This window comes from Panthera leo, chromosome C1 (genome assembly GCF_018350215.1).
Source record: "Panthera leo isolate Ple1 chromosome C1, P.leo_Ple1_pat1.1, whole genome shotgun sequence".
NCBI lineage: Eukaryota > Metazoa > Chordata > Mammalia > Carnivora > Felidae > Panthera > Panthera leo.
This window is the reverse complement of record NC_056686.1, coordinates 27,158,462-27,170,950: the sequence shown is the minus strand read 5'-3', so window position 1 is coordinate 27,170,950 and position 12,489 is coordinate 27,158,462. Positions and strand designations below refer to the sequence as shown.

The 12,489-nt window shown below is 38.9% G+C and overlaps 1 protein-coding gene across 1 annotated transcript in view; it reads left to right on the top strand.

Moving 5' to 3' along the window:
* Positions 1-2,879: 2,879 nt before the first annotated feature.
* PSMB2 (proteasome 20S subunit beta 2) overlaps positions 2,880-12,489 on the top strand; it is a 33,291-nt gene continuing 23,681 nt past the window's right edge. The window contains exons 1-3 of the mRNA XM_042952384.1: positions 2,880-3,074; positions 7,946-8,068; positions 10,435-10,505. Of these exons, the coding sequence (XP_042808318.1) occupies positions 2,984-3,074; positions 7,946-8,068; positions 10,435-10,505 (285 nt within the window). The 5' untranslated portion in view covers positions 2,880-2,983. The remainder of the gene's footprint in view (positions 3,075-7,945; positions 8,069-10,434; positions 10,506-12,489) is intronic.

Below are 12,489 nucleotides of genomic sequence, written 5' to 3'. Positions count from 1 at the left end.
GAGCTCTTCATTCCTTTGTGTAGATCTAGGCTTTCCTCTGGTGTCATTTCATTTCCAGTTGAAGGACTTCCTTTGATATTTCTTGTAGTGCAGGTCTTCTAGTGATGGATTTTTTCAGCTTGTCTATGACTGAAAATGTCTTTGACGTAGCCCATCCCAGTTCAACACAGGTGAAAGTCTTAGGAATTGCAGTGTTACAGCAGGTCTGGGACTGTGAATATTCCTTCTACTGCCAGCGTTGGTGGCCTCATTGTCATCTACCTGGTGAGTGTTCTCACTCCAGAACCCCTTGGAGACTGCTTTCTGGGATCACTTTTGGTACCAAATATTTTAGCTTGAATTCCTAGAAGCAGAGTCAGAATGAGGATTTTTTTTTCAAGTCATTTATTGGGGAACTGCTGTCAGGAGAAAGGGAGTAACAGAAGCAAGTTAGGGCTGGGGTAGAGGGGTGGGGAACCTAAAGCAAGAATGTGGTCTTGGGTAGAGACTGGCTTTAGACTGATCCATGGGGGAAACTCTGGAGAACAAATCATATCCCATTTTAAGTTATGAGAATTGACCTTTTATCCTTGTGTCCATCAGTCATTGGCTAGGGGGTGGGTATGTGTGCCTACCCTCCCAGGCAAGGATGCCTCCCATATGGTTGAGGGAAATTCTCTGAAGATAGGGACAGTTGTGAGTTGTTATCAACCAACATTTATAGCAGCTGGGGGGTAGCAACTACCATGGGTAGGTAAAAGGGGATATTGACAGGGCATCAACAGTATCAAATACACTAACATTCCTGAATATTTAGAAGTAGTCCTCTACTATCCCCTCTATCATTGTCCCCACTCTACGGTCTAAGCTCATAGGGTCTTCTGATTGTGGGCTTCCACGTCAAGCTTGGACTTGGGAGTCTTGCAAAACTGGTAGCCTCCCATATTATGGTCATGTTCTCTAGGTACACTGCAGTCATTCTTCTTTAAGATCCTGCCAGACTCCTCAGGGTTCACAAAGGAGCTAGATCTAGATATGGTTCCTTATACTCAGAGAACCAACCAAACCTGCATCTCCTTCCCACCTCAAGAGAAATACAAAGCAAATCTCTCTTCTAAATGTCCCTCTTGTAAATAGGGAAATTGAGGCTTAATAAATTTTGCACCAAGGTTGGAAGAGGTAGAGCTGGGACCAGAGTTAGGTGTTGATTTACAGGCCTCCCACTATATGAGGGTTCTGCAAACTATAGCCCATGGGCCAAATTCACCTCTCCTCTTCCCCCTCACCTTTTATTTTTGTGAATAAAGTTTTATTGGATTATAGCCATGTTTGCTCATTTATGTACTAGCTATGGCAGCTTTCACACTACAATACCATCATTGAGTACTTGTGACAGATACTGTTTCACCTACATATTTGAAATTATTTACCGAAAAAGTTGGCTACATCATGCTGTTTCTGGAACCTCTACAGACACTTTCTCTAATTTTGAGACTCAGTTATTCTAAGGCTTTAAGTGAAGAAAGTTTCCTCCCTGATTCTTGGTGAGATAGCACAAGTTGGGTCTTGAAAATCTATTTTCTTCCATACCAACAAGAAGTTAGAGAATCTCTAGTGTGACTTAACTAGAGGAGATGTCCTGGGAGGAAGAGTGAAGATACAACTTAAAAGATCCTTGGAGCTTTTTGCGAGGAGGGGATCCATTTTAAAAATTGGATTTTCCAATTCAGAATGCTGCAGTTTTTGTGAATGAATGAATGAATATTGGTATGTGCAAAGGAAAAAAGTTCTGGAAGGATACAGACATCTAGTGGGTAGTTATCCCTGGTGGGAGGAGAGATATTTAACTCTTCATTTCTTCTGTGATTTGTGTATATAGTACAGCTGTGTACTCTTTGCAGTTAAAAAACACACACACAAAGAGAGAGGGGGTTGGGAGGGAGACTCCCCACAGTGGTGTTTAAGAAAAGAATCTTTCTAGGATGATGGATGCATCTGTGTTCTCAGCAGTACAGTTGACTTAATGACCTCACTTGCCCCTGGCATCCATCTCGTGATAGATGGGCTGCCCCTAACTCCTCAGGCTTTATATTCCTTCACAGGCAGAGAGCTGGAAGAAACATTCTGAAGAGAGTAAGGACTACAGATTTCTGCAGAAGCAAATGAATTGCACAGTTGTCTTGGATATAGAATTGGAATTGTTTTGTCATTTCTTGGGAAGCTAGTAGGGCTGGCATGAAGACCAAATTGTGAATGTCAGAAACTAATCATAAAATATTTCAGCTTTTCCCAGAATGACTTCAAGATATAAAGACATGGCCATGCTTGTTCCATATTCAAAAGAAATGGATAATACATGAGCAGTGCAAAACATTCAAACAATACAGATGTGATTAAAATTAAAAGTGAAATTCCTCCCTTCAAGCCGCTGTTGCCAGAAGCAACAATTGCATGTAATTTGAAGTTGGAATATCTGTAAATAGATCTTTGATAATTACTCTTCATGCTTAGAGCTTTAACCAACCATATTTTATTTTTGTAAAACACATAAATAGGGCTCTCGTCAAGTTCATTTTTCTGTAACCTGGCTTTCAGAGAAAGGAGTTTCTGGAGATATTTTACCGAGAGAAGGGAAAGAGCCATCGAGGGACGCATGCCATTTCAGCCCCCACACGTGCTCCGAGCTTTACATATAGCGCATGATCTCATTCCCAAGCGAGTTTTAAACTCAGTTTATAAATAAAGAAACTGGACGTTACATAAAGCAAGCAGCTCGTACACCAGATTTGCGTGAGACCCAGGCCAAAAGCGAACGCAGTAAGACGCCCAAAGCCTCGCCCACTTTACAACCTCTCGCGACAATTGGGCGTCATCCGAACGCGCCGGAGGCCCGGGCGGTCGCGCGGTTAGTGTCACGCGAAATCTTCGCTCGGCCGTGCTGTCTCACCGGTGAGGCCGGGAAGCCGGCGAGTCCCACGCTCTGTCCTCTCGGCCTACCGCCACTATGGAGTACCTTATCGGTATCCAGGGCCCCGACTATGTCCTCGTCGCTTCCGACCAAGTGGCCGCTAGCAGCATTGTCCAGATGAAGGACGGTGAGAAGAAACAGGGGAGGCCCGGCCGGCCTGGGTTTGGGGGCAGTCGGACGGAGTTCGTAGGAGGTTGGGTGAGCACCAGGGAAGACTGGGAGGTGGAATCCCGCGTGCCCTGCTCTGCGCTTGCTTAGTTTTTGGAACGAGGAGGCGGGCAGACTGGCCTAGGGCTTTGGCATTCGCTCCTCCTAAGGCTCCTAGGTCAGTGCTCTGCTCTGGCCTTCGTTAGATGTTTGCTGGGTGAGTTGCCTGTGGGAATTCAGTTTTTATGTGTTCAAGCACCTGCCGGGCACCAGGGTCCCTAGACCCCCGAATCTTTGATAAAGTTTTCCTGTTGTTGTCGCTACTAATGAGGTTAGTTTCCTGGTGGTATAAGGTGAGATCCTGGGGAGACTGAGACTATGTGTGGGACTAGAAACTTGGCATTTCCCTCCCCCTGCCTGTTTCTTCCCATTTCTCAGCCCTGATCCTCCTTTTCCGGTTTTCCAGGGCACTGGCGGCCAAGTTTTCTTTGTATTTAAGTATTAAGTAGTTAGTGGAGTTCGGGGTTTGGAGCCTTTTGACTTAATTTGCTCTGTGACCTTGTACAAGTTATTTCGCAGTGCCCAGATTTCTTCATCTGTTCAATCAGGTTAGTAATATCAACCTCACAAGCTTGTTGGGAGAATTGAGTGAAAAAGTTTGGTGCAAATGCTTAGTGCAATGACAAATAGGTGGTAGTGATAATACTAAGTACTTAAGTAATGATTTACATGAATTCATTTAAACTTTTAAGATAGACATTAATATATCGTCATTTAACAGCTGTTTGTGCTGAGGCCTAGAGGTTAAGAAACTTGCCTAAGGCCACAAGAGGCAGAACCCGGGTTCAAACCAGTGCAGTTTGACTCAGATCTTTTGCCCACAAGTATTGTACTATACTGTCTCCCCATAGTCGGTACTTAATAATTTTTTAAAGATTTGGGTTGTTGATCTGTTGAATCTAAGAGTGTCTTTTCATGACTGATCATAGACATGCTACTGTTGAAAGAGTATTATGCTTCGGCACAGATGGCTTAATGTTTATTTGACAAATAGGTTTTGGGTACCTGTGTTGCCCATTACAGTGCTGGGTGTTGAAGGGATGTGAAGAAGAATAAGATGTGGCCTGTATCTTAAAAGAAGTTACAATTTAATAAGGGACTCAGATGTGTGTACAAATAATTCTAGTATAAGCTAGAAAGTTATGCTGTGTATATAAAAATGCAAACTTGTCCTGTAGTGCAGAGGACGAAGAAATTGTTTTTAGGTAGTTCAGAAGAGATTCTTTCAGGTTGTGGAGATTAGGTAAAGCTTTGAAGGCAGGCTATATAGTTAATCTTTGGTTTAAGGAAAGAAAAATGATTAAATCGGGAAGTATGTGCCCATCACTGCTTTTAGAGGTGACAGGCTTCTGATTGTCAGGCTGTCACCACTTGGGGAGATGGAAAAAACTCTGAGGGACTTTGCTTGAATTCTGTTCTTTTTGAAGAAGAGAGACCTAAAAGTGACTTGTTAGACATCTATGGTATGAATTGGATTATTCCTCAAGTCAGATGACTTTTGAAATCCCATGATCAGTTTATAGAAGTTTTATTTGTAAATCATGCTTTCCAAAAGAGTCAGCTTGTTTTGAGAGTAAATCTGTCCATTATTTTGAATGCTAAGACCTTTGATATACAGGTGATTTTAGCAGGAAGTATTGTCTAGGTAGAACAGTAATGAAGTCAGTACCTTTACGGGTATTCTGTATAATCCTCACAGGGGTCTAAGACATTAAGAAAATAAGAAAATAGGTACTACAAGATGATTTTGTATGATAAAAGAAGGATAGGTGGTCAATATTAGGTTAGTTTTTAATGATTTCAGGAGCAAAGCCTGAGGGTATTCAGAAAAAAGAAAGGTCACTGTGGCATGGAGGAAAGATGAGTTTGAGTTAGTTCTTGAAAAATAGTTGGAAATAATTGCACTTAATTCTAATTTTCCTATAGTCTTTTCTAGGTATAAAATGTTTTATGATAGGAGCTTTGGAATTCTATGAGGACTTTTCCCTATCTTTCATGAAGGAACTTATGTAGAGTAAGCAAGAATGCTGAAAATGAGTAACCTTTTGGGATTTATTTTCTCCAAGTATAAAGTAAGAATGATACTTCCAATCAGTTATTTGTTTTTGTTTTTGTTTTTTTGGTTTGTCACTTTGTGATGTTTTGATAGAGAGAAGATGTTTCCCAGAGATTGCTTGCTTATGGAAATGCCCCAAGTCTTCGGTTTGGTTATATGCCACATTTCATGTCTCTTGTCTCCTGGTCTGTATAGAATTACTTTTAAATTACTCAGAGCCCTTCAACCCACGCAGAGTGCTTTTTTCCCCTGAATTCATAAAGCATGTGTAATCTGAACTACATTGTCTAATACTGAGTATAATAATATTGTGCATGTACAGTTTTCCCTACCTATGAGTTAGGTAGGGGTAAGTGATAGTATAACCATTTTGTACACTTGAAAACTAGGGCCCAAGTTCAGAGTGCTGAGCCCAGATTATAACCAGGGTCTACTGGGGCACCTGGCTGGCTCAGTTGGAGGAGCATGCAACTCTTGATCTCTGGGTCACGAGTCATGAATTCACGCCCCACGTTGGGCATGGAGCCTACTTAAAATAAACAAACAAACAAACAAATAAATCAGTCAGTCAGTCAGTCAGTCAGTCATGAGTTCAAGCCCCATGTTGGTCATGGAGCCTACTTAAAATCAATCAATCAATCAATCAATCCAAGATTTTGGGTTCTAGTACAGTTGGCTTTTCTCAGTATTGTATACTGATATTCTTCATTTTGTTGTCTCATTTGTTTCATGTATGTGGATCTTGTAAGTTCTTTGTCAAGGATTAGAAATTCCCTAGTGCTACATAGGCTGTTTCCTCAGGGAGCTATTAGCATCTATAACATCTCCCTTTGCTGTTCACTGGACACACGATAGATGCTTAAAAAACACTTTCGGCCTTATATTAAATTAAGTTCATTTAAAAATTGAACAGTTTACTGCCCAGAATTTTAGCATTTCTCCTAAATGTGACATTAATTCTTTGTAAACAAGCTTTTCTCTTTCCAAAATAAGAACACCTTTTTTTCTCATTGTGAAAATAATGCAAACTTATTAATGTTTTCTTATAAAAATGATGCAGGTTTAGTATAGGCATTTTATTTCATTTTTAACTTTTTTAATATTTATTTATTTTTAAGAGAGAGAGAGAGAGAGACAGAGTGCGAGCAGGGGAGGGGCAGAGAGAGACAGGGAGACCCAGAATCCGAAGCAGGCTCCAAGCTGTCAGCACAGAGCCTGAGGTGGGGCTCGAACTCACAAACTGAGAGATCATGACCTGAGCCGAAGTTGGACACTTAACCTACTGAGCCACCCAGGCGCCCCAGTATAGGCATTTTAAGAAATGGTAGCAAGCACGAAGAAAGAAATAAAAATTGTGCATACTCTTGCCACTGGCAAGAACCTAGATGCCAGTGGCATCTAATACTCTTCTGGTCCTTTTTCTTTGGAAAGGTAATATATCCATATATGTTTGTTTTTTGGTTTTATGACCAAGTTTGCAAACTAACAGTCTTTGAGTCTTCTGTAGCCTATAATAAATGAATAAAAGTGTTTGTATAGGAGTTTCAAGGCAGTTTGATACTATCTGCAGGTAGTTTGTGTGATTTTTTTTTTTTTTCAGTCTAAGAAGTCTTACGGTTCTACAACTCAAACATTTGTAAAATAACTTGACTGTAGCATTTTGTTCATTAAATCTTATTAAGGTATTTTGGCATTTCAGAAGCTTTCAAATAGCTTTCAAACCTGACTCCCAGGGAAGATTATTCAGCACTATTTGAAAAATGGAAAGTGAAAGTGAGAGTGGGATAGGGACATTTGGGCCTTTTCTGAAGCTACATGCCGAACATGGGGTTTTCTTCCTCAGGCACTAATTGCTATATGAGTATTTGTTTATCTGTGTACTCTGAATGGATGTGGTTCAACTAGATTAGATTAGACTTTTGGGATTTTTGAGGTTATTTTTAAATAGCTTAGTGTTAAAATATTCATTAGTATTTTTGCTCTGGCAGTCATTTTAATTTTCTCTTTGCTTTGGAAATGGTGTTGATTTACTTTTTAAGGTGATTTATATTCTCAGTTGATTTTTTTTGTTCTTTCTCAAGAGGGCTCCTTAATTTTCATTTTGGCACTGGTTCTTCATCTGTGCTTTTGTGTGTGTATAAACAAAATAACTAACATTTGTATTTGTAGAGACATTGCAGGGCTTTGTAATCATGAACCTAAAGATAATGGCCATTGGCTTGGTTCCTTCAATTTCTTTGAAGGTTCTGTTTTTTTTGCATTTCAGATGCCTTTAAATGTATTTAACTGTATTTTCAATGGTCGGCCTTCAAATATATTCTCCAACTGAGATTGACCTTAATAAAATACACCAATGGGTTTAACATGGAGAGTGAAAGAGAGTAATTAATATAGTTGCCCATTAAAGTCTTTTAAAAACAGGGCTGCCTGGGTGGCTCAGTCGGTTGCATGTCTGCTCTTGATTTTGGCTCATGATCTTGCAGTTCATGGTCCCGTGTCTGGCTCTGCTTGGGATTCTTTTTCTCCCTCTCTCTGCCCCTCCCCTGCTCACACGTACTTTTTCTCTCTATCAAAATAAATAAATCAACTTTAAAAAATGTTTAAAGTCTTCTAAAAACAGTGATTAGCAAAATTATTCAGTATAGTGATTGATAAACTATATTTATGGCTTCCTGTGTGATAGCAGTAAATTTCTGATGAGGTAATTTTTAACACTATTTTTTTTCTTTGAGCAGATCATGACAAGATGTTTAAGATGAGTGAAAAAATCTTACTTCTGTGTGTTGGAGAGGCTGGAGACACTGTACAGTTTGCAGAATATATTCAGAAAAATGTGCAACTTTATAAGATGAGAAATGGTGGGTAATGCTTGGAATGTAACTTTGGTTGATTTGTCTTTAAATCTGAACTAAAAATGAATACTCTCCACTGGCAATTCTACATATGAGCGGACCAATGTGACCATATTTTTATTTGAATCTTCCTACTTTTAAAACCTTAACTAGACTCTCCTTCTGATCCTGAAGATTTTCTGTAAAAATCCTGGAGCAGAAAAGAGAACCATTATAACACTGATACTCGAGGGCCACCTTGGAGATGAACATGGTAGTATCAGTCTTTTTAAGTGTTAGGTATTTCAGAGGATGTTATTTGAGCTAAGGTATGGCTGAACCTCAAAGCTAAAAGACCTCAGTTGAACTTGGTTTTACTATTCTTTTTTTTAATGTGGCAAGTTACTTATCCTTTCTGGGCCTTTATTTTCCTCATCTCTAAAATGAGATGATAATAATAATAATAATATTAATTAATAATATGTAAAATGCTTGTGAACTTAAAGCTCTGTGTAATTGTGGGAGATTTACTATCAAAAAGAGTTCTGCCTTGCCTTTCTGGTAGATTCGTGTCTAGGAAGATAATTAGGATTTTTGTGAGTTTCCTCTGGGGCTAATGAGCTCTAATCCTTGTTAGAGGATTCGTCAGTAGGATTTCCTCATTAGGCAAAGCATTATTATGAAATAATACTGCCACTAGCCCTATTATCCAGGAAAGTTCATAGTGTCACTAGCAGGAAAGACCTTCAGTTACTTTACAGTTTAATACACTTAGACACAGCACTGGTATAATATGGAGCTGTGAAAGAACTTAATTTGAATATCATTGTATAAAATGGCTGCATATGACCCAATTATGTAGTTTTTTAGGTAGTAAATTTAGCATCATACATTCAGTTCCATGAATATTTTTGAGGGCCTCCTCTGTCTTAAGCACTCTGGCTAGTACCACAGAGAATTCAAAGATGAAAAAGGAACTTGAAGCACATGGCACTTAGGTTTAGGCAAGTTAAGAGTATTTCAAGAATTTTTTTTTTTTTCTAGTGGCTCTACTTTCTGCCTACATGGCAGGCGAGGGAAGCCAATAATGTCTCTCAAGTACGGTAGCTGCAGCAATATTTCATGATTGGAGGGGGAGGAAGAGTAAACCAGTTGAGAGAGTTGCTTGTTACATGGGTTTTGGAGTTGAAAGTCAGTGCAGAAAACAAAAGTCGTGTATGGTTAAAATTGCCTTTAAAATCTTAAATTACCTGTCAGGTGTAGTTTTGTGTATATAACCCTGCACAGTAATTCTTAATGCATATTAAAGTTTGAGAACTGAGATAAAATAAGGGAAAGGAAGAAAAATCTATATATAAATAGGAATCAGACCTTTCTGCCTTTAAAATAACTGTAAAATCCTTAGTGGTGTTTAGGGGATTAGGTGGAGAATTGCAAAGTATTCCTGCTTGTTCAGAGTTGCTCCCCTTATACTTTAATAGGTACTGATAGGCTTGTTGTGAGCATGACATTCAATAACATATGAAAGCACGTAGCATAGACCTTGAAACATAATTGCTGTTCAATAAATATTTGTTAGAATTTTAATCTAAATCTTACCTGCTGTAACACTGGTGTTTGAATTGTTGTAGGGAATAATTTAACCACATGCTGTCTTTCTTTCCAAACTGGCATTTCCTGCATGGGGCTGCTCAGTTTTGGGTCATTCTTGGGTTTTGGCACTAGTCCCTTTTTACTGGGGGGTTAAGTTCCAAAGTGAGTGCAGTATTAAACACATACCTGATGGCATTTCTCTGGGCTGTAGTTTTGTTGTCATTACGACTTTCTTTTTAGAGGTTTTATGCTTGAGATACTCTGTTTTTTAAAAATGTTGTAGATAGTGATCGAAACGTGTTTTTCTGTGGCCTGTACTTTTGAAAATCATTTAATAAAGTTACTTATTTTTTTTAAAAGAAAATCTTATGAAATATGACTGAGGCAGTCCTAACTTCCAGCCTCTCTTTTCCCAATATCCTTTTTAAATAAACTTTAAAAATCAGCATCTTGAGACCTCGTTCTTTTCTTTCCTAATACTTGTGTATTTGTACCCCTTTCTATAGAGGAAACCACAGTCTATTGATGAATGATCAGCTTAAGCAAGGCTGTGCATTTGATCTCACCATAGAATAGTTGCCTTGGTTCTGTGTTGTGGCCAGGAATCACTGTCAGTACTAACCAGCTATTTCACAACTGTTGTGTGGGGAAATGGACAAAAAGTAGGATTATACTCTTCGTTCTGTGTACTTTATGTACTCTGGGTGTACAGAGGGTGGAAGGATGTAAGAACAGGAGTAGTGAGATGATTTCGGGTGCTGTTATTTCTTCTGCTTATGACTGTTTATCTCTTGGACCAGGTTATGAATTGTCTCCCACAGCAGCAGCTAATTTCACACGCCGAAACCTGGCTGACTGTCTTCGGAGTCGGGTAAGCAGTATAGCAAGTAGCCTTACATGAGAGCAGAAAAATCTTCTGTGCTTCTTCTATATTCCTATTATATAGTAGTAATTTTGCCCTTTTTTGGACCTCCTGAGCCCTTCTCATTATTGGTACTTATTCACTCTTCAGGCTGTTTGGATTTGTTTTCTTTTTCTGCATATTCGCTAATTAAAGCCTGAGGGGAAAATACATTCACAGAGAATTTGGATGGGTCACACCAACATGAAGGCCTGAGATAGATAGCCTTTAAAAATTTTCGTCAGTGTTTTCATAGCAAACCATGATTCTTAATTCCTACAGCTAAAAGTTCTTACATGGTAGTGGAGGTAAGATCTAGAAAATAACAATGCACATTTCACCTTGAGATTATCTGTCTTTCTGTGATTATTCTTGCCATAGCACACAGAATTATTCATCTTCACTTACTTTGGCCTTGTTGCTATCTTAGAGCTATTTTGGTTCTAGCAACAGCATGTTAAAAGATGGCAACATTAAGTTAAGGATTGAATGTATTAAAGATTGTGTAAAAAAAAAATAAAAAAAAAAAAAAAAAAAAAAAAAAAAAAAAAAAAAAAAAAAAAAAAAAAGATTGTGTAGGATGTGCCAAGAAAGTTCATGTGATTGCTAAAGGTGTGTATTATTCCCTTCCCACGGGGACTAAGTAAATGGAGACTTATCATGTGACCTTACCCCCTGTGCCTGTGTACTCATCTATGACATCGAGATAACTTCCTAACCCCACAGGAGTGCTAGGAAAATGAATGCTTGTAAATCATAATATTTAACATTCATATGACTTTTGCCTAAAGTATTTTGCTTAATAATTTAATCTACTCACTATTCCACTGAGATACATAGTAGTTAATTCTCTGTCACTGATACAGAATGAATGGCATAAAGTGGCAAAGGGACTAGTTACAGGTCACCCAGCAGGTCAGCAGAGCTACGCTAATGGTGCCATAATTACTTGACTGTTCTGCCTTACACCAGCTCGTTGGTTTTTTGGTAGTGTTTCTAGAACATCAGCACTATTCATGTTTTTATTATGGTTTTAGTTTCATCGGCACTTGCTTAAGCTGAGTTATGACAGGAGTCTAAACAATACAGGTGTTATTTTTTTTTTTTAAGTTACTTATTACAGGTCTTTAAAGGAGTTTATTTTCTAGTGCCTAATAACCCTGGATTGAGAACTTCTTAATAAATAGAGCCTCTTTTTCTCAGTGTTACCTTTGGCCTAGGGGCTTGTGCAATATAAGGATTGTGAGATTTGAAGAGAAGCTAGAGATACGATGGTGGGAAGGAGACAAATTTACCTACATTGTTTTGATCGGGATAAAAGGTCATTGGCCTTTTCTTGCTCACTGCTCTGTGAGAGAGGAAAATGGGTCAGATACGAGCTTTCCCGCCACTCAGAAATTCCTGTGGTATTTGGTAATACCACAGCATACTGTGGCTTGCTGTGTGAAATATTCCTGTGACTTGTCAGGCAGAACTGGGATAAGAATTCCAGCTTTGGGCACAATAAATACTTTGTCATAAGTATAGCAGACATTAAGTAAATTAAGCTCCTTTTAGAACTGAGATAAGAGTGGCAATGCGCTTCATGCAAATGCATTGGATCTGGTTAATCTCCTAGCAGACACATTTGATGTCTTAACAAATAAATATCCCTTGTAGACAGTGATATAGGGCTCTAGTAAGTATTGACAGACTCTGCCTGTGGTTCTGAGTCCAGTCTCTGCCCGCCACCCTTCTATCAAGTTAGATTGTTCCAAAATACAAGTTTATGTTTTAGTCATTTTATTCTGGGGAGAAAGATGATATTTTTTTTAGTCTTCCTAATAAGTGCAAAGTCACTAGATTTAGTACATGTGTACACTCACACATGAGACTTATTTTGGGTCAGCCAGTTACCATGTGTATAACTTTGTGTCTGTAGCTCAGATTGTTTGATTTCTAAGTTGCTCCGTGT